This window comes from Gadus chalcogrammus, chromosome 3 (assembly GCF_026213295.1).
Source record: "Gadus chalcogrammus isolate NIFS_2021 chromosome 3, NIFS_Gcha_1.0, whole genome shotgun sequence".
In the NCBI taxonomy this organism is placed as follows: Eukaryota; Metazoa; Chordata; class Actinopteri; order Gadiformes; family Gadidae; genus Gadus; species Gadus chalcogrammus.
Window position 1 is genome coordinate 21,944,047 of NC_079414.1, and position 15,970 is coordinate 21,960,016.

The window sequence follows — 15,970 nt, forward strand, 5'->3', positions numbered from 1 at the left end:
GACAGATTAGGCAAGCACGGGTGTTGACCGGAAAGACACAAGTACGGACACAGGACGACCCCTGACACGGCACCGCCCACAGAGCCACAAAACACTAATCGACTCCTGGGGGGGGGGGGGGGGGCCAGTGGAACGTGAAGGCAGGTGGGCGGGGGGGGGGGGTTCTTCCTCACCGGGCTCACACAGCTGGAAGCCCTGCCAGCAGGCCAGCTTCTCGTCCAGCACGCGGCCCAGGACGGTGGGCAGCACCAGGACGGGCCGGCACACCGGGGGGTAGTGGGGTGTGACCAGGGTGTACGGCATGAGGGTCACGCAGCCACGGGGGGGCGCCGCCGCCGCCGCCTCGCCTGGGGACAGGAGGGAGGGGGCGGGGTTAGAGGTGGAGGAGGAGGAGGAGGGGCCCCTCTGTGGCGGCAGTGGTGGTCCGGTGGAGGACTGTCACTGGTTACTGTGTAGCGGTAGTAGAGGGGTTGTAATCGATGGGCTTGCCCCCGTGCAGGTTGGGTGAACACACGCACGCACGCACACACACACACACGCACGCACACACACACACACGCGCACGCACACACACGCACACACACAAACAAACGCACACAGACACACACAAATGCAAATACACAGCACACACATGCAAATGCACAGCATACACACACAGTAAACACAAACACACACAGAGGCCAAGCAAACACACACATAAAAAAAACACACACACGCACTCAAGTGACTCGAAAGGCTCGTTTACTTCCATGTTGCCACTGTGCCTTAAGGAAACGTGTTTACCTAAACCCCCCCCCACCCACAGACACACACACACACACACACCCCCCACCTGGCTCTCGCCTCTTGGCGCTGCTGTCCTGGACGCTGAGCCACAGCGAGCTCCTGCCCTGACGGCCCGTGCTGACGATCCTCACCGCCTTCTGCTTCTCCTTGGCCCCTCCGGCCCCCGCCGCCCCCTGCAGAGTCGGGGGGGGGGGGAAGAACACGCCCCAGCACGTCACGTCACGTCACACGCCCCGTCGCCATGGCAACCACCGCCACCACCACCAAGACACGAACACGGGGCCTCCGTGAAGGAACCTCGACCGAGGCACCGAAAAGCTTCTTTTTTTTTAATGAGTGTTATTTATCGTATTAGGTGGGGGATGGGGACGGCGGTTACCTTGCCGCCTGTCTTGGTCTGGAAGCTCATGTACTCGATGGCTCTGATCAGAAGCCGCTGGGCCCTTCAGGGTCAGGGGTGAAGGAGGAAGAACCAGGTTTAACATTACTCTGTTGATTGGCTATTGTTGCAGATCATCAGTGTAGCGCAGTGTCCCTCTTCAGATAGAAGGAACAATAACACCATGTGTGTCTCTCTGTCTCTCTCGCTCTCTTTCTCTCCCCCCTCTCTCCCCGTCTCTCTCTCTCTCTCTCTCTCCCTCCCCCCCTCTCTCTCTCTCTCCCTCCCCCCTCTCTCTCTCTCTCTCTCTCTCTCTCTCTCTCTCTCTCTCTCTTTCCCCCCCTCCCTCCCTCTCTCTCCGTCTCTCCCTCTCTCCCTCTCTCTCTCTCTCTCTCTCTCTCTCTCTCTCCCTCTCTCCCTCTCTCTCTCTCTCTTTCTCCCCCCCCCCCCACCTGTAGTAGTTGGGGATGGTGCCCCCCTGGAGGTCTACCAGCTGGCTGGGGTGGACGTGGCTGGCCTCCCAGGTGCTCTTGCCCCCGGGGGGGCACGTGTTGGTCACGTGGAGGATGTCGTTGCAGGCCACGGCCAGCGGGCACCCGGGCCCCCGGGGGATGGCCATGTTGACCCGCACGTAGAAGGAGTCCCCGGAGGGGGCCGCGCCGCTCGGGGGCCGCTGCAGGAGGCTCTCATAGGCTGGGGGACCGGGGGGGGGGGGGGGAGGGAGAGAGAGAGAGAGAGAGAGAGAGAGAGAGAGAGAGAGAGAGAGAGAGAGAGAGAGAGAGAGAGAGAGAGAGAGAGAGAAAGCGAGGGAGAGAGAGAGAAAGCGAGGGAGACAGGGAGCAATTTCAGATCATGCACTAGTTAATGCAACGTGAATTATAGACAAGGTATTTTAACCTGCTCTGATGACTAATGTTTCAGGTGAATTGTAGCCTCTGCAGAGGAATCATGGAACTGTTATGTCATGGAACATGACATAACAGCAACACTGCAACCACAGAGCAGCTATAGATAGATAGATACATGTCTGCACTTCACTGGAAATATTTAACTAAACTAACTATTCAAGATCATTGAGTGCACAGAACCAAAAAATGCAAACTGGTTTGACAGCGTTGATTCCAGTGCTGTCATGCTGTCATGGCTCATCGTTATCTCTTCTCACGCGTCAAATTAGGTAACAAATTGCAATACTACAAGAGAAGTGTAATGAATAGAACTTCTTGTTTCTCCTCTTAACCACTCACTACCCGCACCCACTCCTCGTAATGAATTATTTACTTCATCTCAATACTCTCACTCCTAAATAAATCAGGAAAGATTACAGGGAAATAAATCAGGAAGGATTAAAGTTAAATAAATAAGGAAAGATTAGAGTGAAGGAATCAGGAAAGATTACAGAGAAATAAATCAGGAAGGGTTAAAGTTAAATAAATCAGGAAAGATTAGAGTGAAGTTATCAGGAAAGATTACAGAGAAATAAATCAACATTACAGTAAAATATATCAGTTGACAGTACAATGGGAATAAACAACAGAAGAGGGGACATGCGTTTCACCGTGGGTCCTACCGTCTTGGCTGGAGCGCAGGGAGAGGTGGCAGAGGCCCCTGACCTGGCCGAGGGCCCACAGGGCCTCCTCTAGGGTGGAGTCCTGCAGCACCATGCTCAGGGACTGCTGGTCGTGCTCGAACTTCACCTGCAAAGACAACGACATGCACGAGCTGAAGCCTGCCCCCTGGAGGGAGACGTGGGCCCCACGCCCGACCGACCGGGAGAAAGACCTCCCGAGAGGTGATACAACTTAAAGTGATAGACTTTAGGTTGGCTCCAAAAAACGAAAATAAGCGCAATGAATCTTCGAGGGATGTATCCAAGCCACGACTGATGAATACATGACAGTAAAATAAACGTCAAAGTCAGTTAATAAACTGAGTCACGGAAAGGCTCAGGATTGTGGGAGTTTGATCTGAAAGCCAATTTAAATCTTGATCTGATTGATCATCATTCACATCTTTATCTAAGAAATGCCGTCAAATGTAGGCTCGTGTTCCTTGTCTTTGATACACTACATGTCATGTGGACAGCAGAGGGGAAAACGTTGAGAAACAACGAGGTTCATTTGTAGTGTGTCTTATATGGGGTTTGATCTGAAAGCCAGTCGAATCATGACATACACGGAGATACTCACACCCCTCACCCCCCCAGGACCACCCCAGACCACCCCGGACCCCCCCCCCCCCCCCCCCTCACCTCCACTATCTGCGCCCCGGGGCTGATGCCCACGGTCTGCGCAGCCGAGCCCTCCACTACCCCGCTCACGAACACGCCCGTCTTGTTGCCCCCGACGACGGAGAGCTGGGCGAGCAGGTCCTTCCCCTGGAAGGAGATGGTGAGCACACGGCCGAAGAGACGCACCGCCTTGGGCCGCGACCGCATCAGGAAGGGAGGGGCGGAGCCTCTGGGGGGGGGGGGGGTCGAGGGAGTGAGAGGGAGGAGTGAGGTGGGGGGGGGGGAACGAGGGAGTGAGAGTGAGTGAGGTGTGGGAAAGGGTTGAGCGGGAGGAGTGGGTGCGAGGAGTGAGTGAATGAGAGGAGGGGGATGAGTGAGGGAGAGGTGTTAGTGAGAGGAGGGAGTGAGAGGGGTGAGATAAAGGAAAGGATTGAGCGAGAGGAGTGAGTGAGTGAGGAGTGAGATTAAAGGAAATGATTAAGTGAGATGAGTGAGAGGACAGCGGGAAGTGAATGAGTGAGAGGAGGGTGTGAATGGAGTGAGATGACGGAACGATTTGAATGAGAGGAGTGAGTTAGAGAGTGAGAGGATTGAGAAAAACGAAATGTTCGAGTGAGACTCGAGGAAAGGATCGAGTGAGTGAGAGGAATGAGTGAGGCCCGTTAACTTTGACACATTACACATTTTTCAGTTCAATCATTGAAAACACTGAACACCACCACAAACAAACAACCCTAGAATAACTCGGACCGGAACAGTGTAAATAATCCATGAAGAAAGAAAAGCAGTGTCTCTAATGTCCTCATTGTCACAAGCATTCCTCTTCCGCATTCCTCCCTGCGGCGGGTACTAGCGGTAGCGTGTGTGTTATTCTGTCCTCACAGAGTCGATGTTGGCACCGCGGTGTCGCCTGCCTCACCTGTCTGCCCCGTTGCCCCTGGAAGGACACCTCCCACCCGACGCCTCCGTCTCGAATTCTGCAGAGGTGAGACAATGTGTGCTTGTTGGTTTTGTTCCAAAGGTTAATGCCTTTCCTCCAGGCTCACGTCCAGCGTTCAGCACGGCCTATGGGGTCCTTCGTGACGGGCATATCTTCACCAATATGTTCACGCGAACACACGCACCGACACGCGCGTGCACAGACACACACACACATGGACGGAAGTCGCACCGGAAGTTCGGACCCTTACCGTTTGGGAGAAACACAAAGTCGTCCAACGGGGGGCAGATTTCAGCTGTTTCTGGGCTGGAAGATAAGGAAACATGCATGCATGTGCACGCACACACACACACACACACACACACGGACGCATGCACGCACACACACAAATACACACACACACACGCACACACACACACAAACACACACGCACACATACACACACACATTAGCCATTGACATTGGCATAGCAACTATCAGGAAGGATAATATCATAATATTGTAACAGTGTAGTTGACAGTGAAAGTCACACATTAACAACGTGCCTTTTGTCCAGGCTGTCAGGAAACAGCACAATGGTTGGGATCAAAATCCCTACCTCAAGGGTGAATAATGCTGGGTTGGGTAACCCCCAGCTTACTAAATCTGTGGGTATTTAGTGTGTACTAAATACTTAGCATTGCACCTCCTACCCCCCGAGGATCAGTGGTTGTGCTTGGGGCCTCCGTGTCATTAATTCAGGGTTACGCTTTGATTGGGAGTCCACACAATGGATAACCACGGCTAGGTCTAAAAGTGCTCCGAATGATGTCACCTCCCACCGCGAGGAAGAGAGGCGACTGTTAATGAGTGCACTATCTCTCAGGCGTCAGAAAGATGAGCACGCCAGAGTCTTCTCCTGGTAACCCCCCGGACTAGACTGGTAGACGGCTAACGCCTGATCTATTGATTCACCGCGTGGACAATGGCGCTCACATGAGAGAGGACTGGAAGACTGCATGTTCATGATGTCTGTTCAAAGCAGAGCAACACACACGTGCCCACGTACACGCACATGCACACACACACACACACACACTAGTGCACGCGTGCACACACACACACGCGCGCACGCAAACACACGCAGACACACACATGAACACACACACACACACACAAATATAAATACAGACGCACACACACACACACACACACACACACACACACACATAAACACAGACGCACACACACACACACCTGCTCTCGGCGTATAGCTCCCCCTCACGTCGGCGCAGTGACTCCGGCCCCGGCGGCTGCACGGTCAGGGAGCGAATGCTGCAGAGTGGGCCGTCCTCAGACTACACACACGCACACAGGCACACGCACACAAAAACAGACTTACAGATTAGCATACATATATACACACACACAGGTCAACATGTACACACAGACACAGATACACACACCCACACAGAAACACGACGTGCGTGTGTGTGTGGGTGTATATATATATATATATATATAGATATCAGAGATATAAATTTCGTTTTTTGCCCACCAGCCGCTGTGGCAGGTAGATTTAAAAATCGACCAGACACTCATCTTTTTTACCAGCCACTTTTTATACACTATATATATTTTTAATATATGCGTACATTTTAAACAATATAATAGTAACAATAGACAAGAAAAGTGTTTTTCATACACATCTTTTTTTCCATCAGAAGTGATTTTTACTGTAAGTGGGTTCTACCAAGGAACTGAGTTGAAGACGTTACACCCTTACCGCATATGATAAACAACACACAGGTATCTGCCATGATAAGTCATGTTTATTTCAAAGGTGTTACGATGACAAGTTTGGGGATAATTCATCTATACAAAGTATTTTCAATAAAAAACAAATTTACATATTAACAATAAAACAACATGCATGGCTACACCATCATAACATGTTATTAAAATGTGACTGCATACAAATGTGTCCACTAACGTGTGATAGTAAGCATTATTGGCCCTTAACACTAATATTCAGAAAAAACACTGCCTCAAAAGGCTATTGGCTTAAGCAATACAAGTAGAGGCATATACTTGAACTTTATACCCTGAACTTTTAAACGTTGCAAACGTGCAAAAACATAATTATATATTTATGTGGCATTCAGTCCAATGCTGAAAATATATCTGTGGCATTCATTAGGCCAATGCTGTGGTAATGTGTGTAAAGTATGACCAAGTGTTTCTTTCTGTTAAAATCTAGATAGAACTTTATCAATCCCCTGTAGGAGAAATTTGTTAATGTTTGTCCCTATAAAACAATAATGGTAAAAAAATAAATACAAAACACGACGGTAACTGAGTAAGTCAAACCGTCTAATCTGAAGGTTCTACTTAACCACTCCCCCTACTCACTTCCACCAATGCAAAGCGAACAGAACTGAGTAGGGGAGGGCGTAGCCTAACTAGTTTGTGAACGACCCAGAGAAACGCAACGCAAATTACCGGTAAATGTGAACATGTATGAGGCTTTAATAAAATCCTGGACGATTTTGAAATTCTGCAAAACATTTTTTAAAGGTGTCTCAAAAAGAGGACATGTCCGGGCAAAAGAGGACGTCTGGTTACCCTACGTACGGGAAACACATTTGATTCCTACCTGTAACACTGTTAAATAGCGGCGCAAATTGGTGGGCGCTATCCTGGTAATTTCTTCTGCGTGAGAAATACGAAGTGTGGCGTGTGAGCGTGTGCATGGGTTGAATTCATTGGGCCAGCCCCAGGATTCCCCCACTTCCGGCTTCCATGAAAGAGAACCAAACTAATTCACACAAAAGCGCTCATGCAAATCTAGCATTAAAGGTTAATTTAAGGAAGTTCTCTCCAGTCACGCTGAAAGGAGTTCGCTAGTAGTAGCGCTTTAATTTGCAGTGTCAGAGAATTCTGAGAAATCTGAATGCTGACTAAATTCTCAGAATTCTGACACTACAAATTATTGCGCGCTACGACTAGTGAACTACTTTAAAAAAAACTCGACATCGCGACCAGGCGACAAATGACTGGTGAGAACCTTCTTAAATGAACCTTTAATGCTGGATTTAATTATGAATGCCGCTGCTGAACTGTGTGAATAAATAAAGGGAACTGAAATCTAAAGAAGACACGTGGTTTTGATGTACCGGTGAATTCCAGCTGAAAGTGGAACATTGCTGCCATCATGGGAAATTAATGTAGCCTAGGCCTATTGTAAGTAGCTTTCAATTCCTTGTTCTTTTGTTGAACATATCCCCCACTTGATTCCTCCACCCCCACACAGATTTTTGTCCTGTAGAAACCTATATAGTGGAAACCGATATGCCCTCTCAACAACAAAATGTTTGAGTCACTTCTATGGAAGTAAATCTGTGCCATCGGATTTTGAAAATAAAAAGCCATTGAACTCTAAACACTGAATATTTATGCATTGAAATAACGTATCTTTTGAAATTGGGTTAAGAATACAGATATCAATCAGTAAAAGGGCGATTTCCTTGACATTTGCATTTCCATTTCCCCGCTGCTTTTCCTTTTCCTATTAGCTATTCGATTTGCTTAGTCCTTTAGCTTCTCCTTTTAGCCTCTCCATTTAGCCTTTCGGTGACACTTTGGGCCTTGCAAAAAAAAACAATGCAAATTAGCCATGGGATGTTACAAGCTCTCTGATTGGCTAAAGAGCCGCACCCGCCTAAACACTGTTTAAATGCGGCTGGCATATATCTTATCTTCTTAAAAGGGTCTTCTTGGCGCCTAAACAGTGTGCATTTTGCATTGGTTTTTTTCCAAGGCCTAAAGTGTCAAATGTAAGTGTATTTTTTTTTTCTACAGATAGTTAGATAGACAGACGGACAGATAGACAGATGAACAGACAGACAGACAGACAGACAGACAGACAGACAGACAGACAGACAGACAGACAGACAGACAGACAGACAGACAGACAGATAACACACCTCAGAGTTGAAGAAGGGGTAGTCTGTGGGGTCGAGGGCCGTCGTGCGGCGGAGGGGGGGCCGGGGGGGGGTCCCGCTGGAGTCCTCACTGCTGGAGCCCAGGCTGTCCCAGGAGCCCCCCGACTACACACACACACACACACACACACACACACACACACACACACACACACACACACACACACACACACACACACACACACACACACACACACACACACACATACAGACATACACCCAGAGACAAACATTAACACATGCACGCACACGTTCACACACATTTACGCACATGCACACACACACACACAAGCCAACACACACACACACACACAAGCACACCCATCCACCCGAATTCACACAAACACACACACAAGCCCACACACGCACACAAGCCCACACACAAGCCCCCCCCCACACACACACACACGCACACACACTTTATGTACATGTGGGACGATCCCTTATTCAGTATATGCCTCTAAACATATTAAAGTTATTCTAAGTGAATGAGTGAGTTCGTTACATCGGCGGAGTAAAGGCAGACGGTGGTGGGGGTCCGGGCCCCCTGGCAGGAGAACAGCCTCTCCTGGAGCTCCACTATCTGGGAGCGCAGGGTGTCCTTGTCGGCCAGGCTGCGGCTGATCTGGGCCTGGGCCTCGTCCCGGGACGCATACGCCTGGGGAGGAAGGGTACAGGGAGGGGTGAACACAGCTCATGGTACCTCCGTCGCTCCGTTAGCTTATAATGAGGATCAACACACACACACACACACACACACACACACACACACACACACACACACACACACACACACACACACACACACACACACACACACACACACACACACACACACACACACACACACACACACACACACAAACACACACATACCTACACGAACACACACACTCATACATGCACACACACTCACTCATACACACACAAACACTCATCAACAAATACACACACACGCAGGCACATAAGCATAAATACACGCACATACACACACAAACACAGGTCAACATACATCTATACACACACACACGTACTCGGAGAGAAGAGGAGAAAATGTTGAGGAAAAGCCATGTTAATTTGTTATATATGTTCATACATCCCAAATCTTGGTAATTTGTAATACATGTTAATATATTCCAAATCATGTTAATTTGGAATACATTAACCAATCCTAAATTTCCCTTCCGCACCATTAACCCAAGCTTAACAATAATATACACAAAAATGTAGTTGTTTAAACAACTCCTTAAAAACTACATTTCCCAGTGCCCATGCTACTGCCATTGTAGGAGTGCGAACCTCACCTGGTCTCTCTCGTCCTGTAGCTCTCTCATCTGGCCCTGGATCACGGAGCTCTTCTCCTTGAACATGTCACAGTCCAAGGTGAGCTGCTTCACCTGCAGTGCCAGCTGCTCCTTCTGGTCCAGGGACTGGAGGGAGAACACACCACCCTTTGAACCCTGGGATCATTCTGGGACTTGTAGTTTTCGGTGCACCATTTATATTGAAATCTACATTTAGCGTATTTAGCAGACGCTTTTATCCAAAGCGATTTACACTAAGTACATTTGTCAGAAGAAGGTGAAACAATCTATCGCTGTCAGTACGGTAAGGAAGTTCATAGAACCACGTGCCAAGCACCAATAATCACGAGGTTAACCCGTTCCCCGGATACAACAAAGAAAGCTAGGATAAGATGCTACACATAAGATGCTAGCTTTAGTCAACCCCCCCAGTCGACTTAAGCTTGACCCTTGACCCAGACCCCAGACTCTGAAACGCGGGAGAATATGAGACAAATATGAGCAGAGAGTATGGGAAAAATAAACAAGGAACAAATAGTGCATGAAAATCGAACAGAAAGGGGTGATATGAGGACTTAATTGTGTCAGTAGAGGGTAGGTTATCTAGAGAAAGAGATACGTTTGTATGGGAGAGCCGCTTGTACTCATGTGTTCTTATCTCAGGCTGATCTCACGCCAGGGGACTGGAGAGGGAAAGAAAGGAGAAACAGGTGTGACAACAGGTACTGCACCCTTTATCAGTATCTGCTTATCCAACCGCAGCCGCCATGTGGCGGGGGTTCCCCGATCTATCTAGGGCATGAGATTGGCAGTGGGGAGGTGGAGGAGGAGGAGGAGGAGGAGGAGGAGGAGGAGTAGAATGAGGAAGAGGAACAGGAACAGGAAGTGGAGGTAGAGGAGGAGGAGGAGGAGGAGGAGGAACAGGAAGTGGAGGTAGAGGAGAAGGAGGAGGAGGAGGAAGAAGAGAAGGAGGAACAGGAAGTGGAGGTAGAGGAGGAGGGGGAGGAGGAGGAGGAGGAGGAGGAGGAGGAGGAGGAGGAGGAGGAGATGTGAGGGAAGGAGGAGGAGGAAGAGGAGGAGGAGGAGGAGGAGGAAGAGGAGGAGGAGGTGGAGGTAGAGTAGGAGGGGGAGGAGGAGGAGGAGGTGTGGGTGGTGAAGGAGGAGGAGGAAGAAGATCAGGATAAGGAGAGGGATGCTTGGGTGGTGGAGGAGGAGGAGGGTTGGGGTCTGAGTCCTCACCTCTTCCTTCTCTCGGAGCAGCCGTTCGTTCTCGTCCCTGTAGCTCCTCAGCTGCTCGGCCAGCTCCATGCGTCCATCCCGGGCCTCAGCCAGGTCCTGGGCCAGGATGTCCTCATGGGCCTGGGGGATGGAGCGCTAGGTTAGCTACGCTGTTAGCATCTGTTTAGCAATTTGTCCTGGGTAAATCAATGCAAATGTAAATGGACTGCATTTATACAGCGCTTTTCTAACCATTGGCCACCCAAAGCGCTTTACAATATTGCGTCACATTCACCATTCACGCACCGACGGCGGAGTCAGCCACGCAGGGCGACGGCCAGCTCGTCTGGACCAGCAAGGGTTAGGTGCCTTGCTTAAGGACACCTCAAAACTCAGCTAGGAAGAGCCGGGGATCGAACCAGCAACCTTCAGCTATTGTTACTAGGTTAAAACCCTAGTAACAATATCACATAAATTATATAACCTTAATCACTTCATCGCTACGTAAATGAATAAGCCTTCGTTTCATGTATCCATTGAAGTGTTGAGCAACGCACTTGCAATATATTTTTGGATGTGTGTTTTTTATTTCTGGGTACGAGACAGCTCCTGTTCCGTCCCCGACTGAAAGGTGATAGGTTGGCAACCACTTGCATTGTCATTGTTGTCCAGAGTGTTACTGCCCCACTCCATGGCTATTGATCACACCGTTATCGGGTCAAATACTTGTGTTTCTCCAGACCATTTCCTACTTTCTAACGCGGTGTATTAATGAGACACTTCAGTTGCTCTGAGGCCAGCCATAGCTCCTCACACCTGGATGTTTACCTGGAAGAACCATGTACACACACTGTTTCTCTGGAGATGCTGACTGTGTGTGTGTGTGTGTGTGTGTGTGTGTGTTGAGACCCAAATTATAAAATGATTCCAGTCAAGCACATTTACAGTTTTAACATTCAACCCATTTTGTCATCGAGCAGGAGCCCAGATGGGAGGTTCCTCACCGGGCTGAACTTCTCCACCATCATGATGTCCCTGCGCAGCGCGCTGAGCTCCTCGCGCAGCTGCTGGGTCTCTGCCGGCGAGGCACACTTCAGCGAGCGCCGCTTCTGGTAGTCCGTCTCAGCCTGCGCCTTCTGCAGCTCCGTCTGCAGCTGGTACACCTGTAGGCCGCACCGAACACGAGCCAGCAGACAGCCAGACCGACAGGCGGACAGGCGGATTATTAAAAAGGAGTCTTTTTTCACATCACATATTCCCATTCGCCCTCATAGTCTGCGCTTGTTTATCAAACTCTGAGGATGTAATTAAGAAGGCATTTTTTTTTTCTATTTTAAATATTACAATTACGATTAAAAAAAAAGTTTAGTAAAGCTTTAAGCTTACAATTTTTTTAAGATCCCTTAAGATTTTTACATTTTTTAAGTTACATTTTTTTACAATTTTAAATTGAAAACTAGGAATTAAAATGGAAATTAAAATGTTACATTTTAAAATTTGACTATTTGCCCAAATCATGCATGTCTAACTTGTCTATCCCGACCTGCAGGGTGAGGTCCCGGCTCCGGATGTTCACGGCCGACTTCTCCTCGATGGCGGCGGTGTGGCGCACGTACAGGTCGCACCGCTCGTCCTTCAGCTTGGTGAGCTCGCGGTTCGCCGCCGCCAGCTGCCGCCGCATGTGCTCGTTCTCCAAGCGGAAGCGGCGGGATTTCTCCTCCGCCTCCGTCATCAGGTCCATCTCCGCCTGCAGGGCGGTGCAGCGTCCACCCTGCCGGCCCGCCTCGTTGCGCGCCTCCTGGAGTTCCTTCTGCATGCCCGTCACGGCCCGCACCAGGTACTCTGTCAGCTCTGAGTACTTGATCAGGCCTGGCGAGCGGAGAGCAGAGAGACATGGTCGTTAACACCATATTAACACAGTCTTCAGACAAGTAGGTAGCAGGCGCGGCGTTATGGGTGGGCCTGACGGACCTAGGACCACCCACTGTTCAACAGGCCCACCCAAAACTTTTCTTCAAAAAAATAAAAATAAAGGTTAATATATTTTAATCATTATTATTAGGTATTTTTAAAGGCTTCTGAAATGATTTATTTTTGAAATTTAGGAAACTTTGTTGATATTGATGCTTGATCCGATTTGCATTAAAGGGCTGTTATCTTCGTGGATGACCGCGAAATACATTTGAATGCATCTTCTTTGCATAATAAGCCAAGCTCAGTATGTTCCTTGCGTGCCAAGCCGCGACCAAACCGGCTTGGCAGTGTAAAAAGGCCCAAGGAGAGGTCGCGGATAGGTCCGTCCTATGCAGCGACATTTTTCACAATGCAACAAAATATTGAAAGAACATCAAGCTATTCAAATCTCTATATGCACGGATGATATAACAGTATATTAGTCAGTCATTTATATTAGGTTAAACAGGGATTTGATAACGTTTTTAATTTAAGGACCACCCACAATTGTTCTGGCCCATCCACAACTGGAATTCAGGCGCTGTGCCTGGTAGGTAGTAGTTAATAATCAGGTAGTAATTTAGGATTATTGTATGATTTAATCAAAGGGGTCGGGATTAAACAAGTGTATGCTTCTTCCCACTCCTTTTCAAATGTGTTGAGAAAAAAAAGGAAAAATAGAGCCTGGTTTTGTTTCCTTCATTTGATGACATGTTTCCTGCATATTTGAAATACAATTTTCAAATGAAATCGAGAAACAAGTCAAGTGGACTTTGTTGTCGGACCGACCACGCAACAGGTAACAAAGAGGACCGAAATTGCGTTTCTCAATACTCCAAATGTGCTATTAATAATATTTACCACACAAATTATAACATGTAACGCACTAACATAGCAACATAACACCATAATATAGAAACATAACAACAAGTGTGATAAGGGGTTCAACGGGGTGAGTTGGGTTTGTGCCTGCGTCGGAAAGCCGCCGCAGGGTCTGGACGACAGCGGCCGCCGATGTTTGCGACATGCAGTGCACCTCGCTAAGACATTAACCACAGGTGAGGCGGGGGAACACCCTTCTTGTCTTTCTTGCTGCATTCATGATTAGTTTAGGATGCCTGCGTGCATGTCAATTTGTACGACAACTCATTTACAACCTTAGAACAGCGACAACTTTTGCGTCTATTTATTTTTTCATTTGTTTTTTTTACCCTCTGTTTTCCACTGCTACTGAGCTGTTGTAACAAAGGAATTTCCTTCTGGGGGATTAATAAAGTTTTTATCTATCCATCTATCTATCTATCTTCACTTTAGGAAAATCACTGATTCAGTATCTTATGTGTGTTTACACACTTTGGGGACCTTTTGACGACTTTTGTCAACTTCCTGCTACTTTATTGTCTTTCCAACTGTGTGTCCACTTTCGACAACCTGTGTCAACCTTTGCTGAACGATGGCGACCTTCGTGACTTTGGCGACTTTTGTTGACTTTTTCCGCACTACAATCACAGACGCAGAAACCCTGGATGCAAAGTGCAGAGTAAGGACCCATGCCGTACCTAGGGCGGCTATTCAGTCGCAGAAGCATAGTTCCGGCTCAACACTGCCTCTCTGGAGCCCTCCCCCCCACCCCCGTGCAGTGAGAGGACACCTCGCACACAGTTGCAACAACAACACAGAGGCCGGGATCTAAGGACGCTTTATCACGCACCGCTGAATTTGGATGGCTCTGTGCTGGGCTTCTGCCCGGTGACCTGGGTGTAGAGACAGGGGTAGTGGATCATCAGACTCTCCAGCAGGGCCACGCCACCGTTCCTCCCTTGAGTCCTCAGAAGGTCCAGCATGTAACCTGAGAGGGAGAACATCACGACAGCGATCAGGCGTCACAAAACACGACAGAGGCTCCGTTAGGAAAGCTCCTCGCTGGAATGACTTTCGCGCGGTCGAAGCGGGAGATTAAATTGTCGATAAGTCAACAGAGGTCATCGCTCTGGAATGTGATGTGTCCGAGTGGAGAGGGAAACTCTCGTACGCAATGTTACGATTAGGAACAGGCATTCCACCTGTGTACACTCTAACTAAAGATGCAAATGCTATAAGCACACCACAATATTCAACAATTTTAGTCTGATTATTAATTAGTTAGAATAACAGTCCGTCGACATCTATGAACGGTGGGAAGTTTAAGACATGGGATCAGATCCCATCGGTCGCACAGTACACGAGGCATTAACGTCAGACGCATAGGCACCAGCAGAACACGACGCCAGAAAACAAAAAGGTGACGAGTGTCTCAAGGCTCACTGGTTCTCATAGAGCGGTTGTGGAGGTTGTGGCAGGAGAGGATCTCGTCTTCGTCCAGCTCGCTCAGCACCCTGGCCTGCCTCAGGTAGGGGATCAGCATGCACGGCCGGACCCCCAGGGAGATCCGATGCCTGTGGTCGTTGATCAGTTCCCATAGTCCCTCCTCGTCCAGCTCCTTCAGGTCCGTACCCCTGATCACACACTCGCCCGCCATGCCAAGGGACACACAACACGCGTGTGTGTGTGTGAGTGTCGTGTGTGTGTGTGTGTCGGTGTGTGAGGCAGAAGAGCAGCCTGAATCGCACTCCCTCACGTTTCCGTCAACATCTCCACAAAGTCACAGAGCAACATGATTAAAAAGCCGAGCAAAAAAAAAACAAAACAGCAGTCCACGCCTCTCAGGCAACAGCGTCACCGCCTTTGCGTCAGGGAAGGACAAACCTGAAAGACAAGACACGGACCGTGCTGCACACAAACACCCTCACCCAAACACACACACACGAAAAGGGAGGCGGAAATGCCAACAATGTCGAAGTAACCCGAAACAGCGTATTTGCTGCACCCTATAAAACAACATACATCATTAGCTGTTATCGCTGACCGCTATGCTGGCACAGGGCCCGGTTGTGTTTGCTTCCAAGACATACAATATCCGCTAGGAACACAAAGCCCTTCCAAATTAGGTTTTATTGTTTGCAGAATGCAGTCAAACCACAAAGCCGGCACTGTAAATCAAACATCCAGAAAAACACACACACACACACACACACATGCCCATTCACAGTAGGCTTATCAGATATATCGAAGGCGTGCAATAATAATGTCTAACTGCAAATACTCATGTAAACACACAGTGATTGTCGCATGGTAATA

General features: G+C 48.7%; 1 protein-coding gene across 1 annotated transcript; it reads right to left on the reverse strand.

The window, feature by feature from the left end:
• Positions 1–985: 985 nt before the first annotated feature.
• On the reverse strand, positions 986–15,640 carry card14 (caspase recruitment domain family, member 14). Its single transcript, XM_056586713.1, has 15 exons — positions 15,098–15,640; positions 14,505–14,642; positions 12,384–12,709; positions 11,845–12,003; positions 10,862–10,981; positions 9,623–9,748; positions 8,824–8,976; positions 8,301–8,423; positions 5,572–5,672; positions 4,586–4,641; positions 4,315–4,372; positions 3,417–3,624; positions 2,736–2,862; positions 1,618–1,858; positions 986–1,229 (listed from the first exon to the last, which is right to left on the reverse strand). Exons 1-15 carry the CDS (start codon positions 15,309–15,311, stop codon positions 1,130–1,132), a joined length of 2,250 nt encoding a protein of 749 aa, XP_056442688.1. The 5' UTR covers positions 15,312–15,640; the 3' UTR covers positions 986–1,129.
• Between the last annotated feature and the right edge of the window lie 330 nt (positions 15,641–15,970).

What these genes read in the sequence shown, in the direction of transcription:
- card14 (XM_056586713.1), bottom strand. Translation starts at nt 15,311, where the DNA reads ATGGCGGGCGAGTGTGTGATCAGGGGTACGGACCTGAAGGAGCTGGAC. An exon ending in CCGGGGCGCAGATAGTGGAG is followed by an intron (nt 2,863 to 3,416) that starts GTGAGGGGGGGG and finishes TTGTCTTTGCAG; the next exon opens with GTGAAGTTCGAGCACGACCA. An exon ending in ACCATCCCCAACTACTACAG is followed by an intron (nt 1,230 to 1,617) that starts GTGGGGGGGGGG and finishes CTGACCCTGAAG; the next exon opens with GGCCCAGCGGCTTCTGATCA.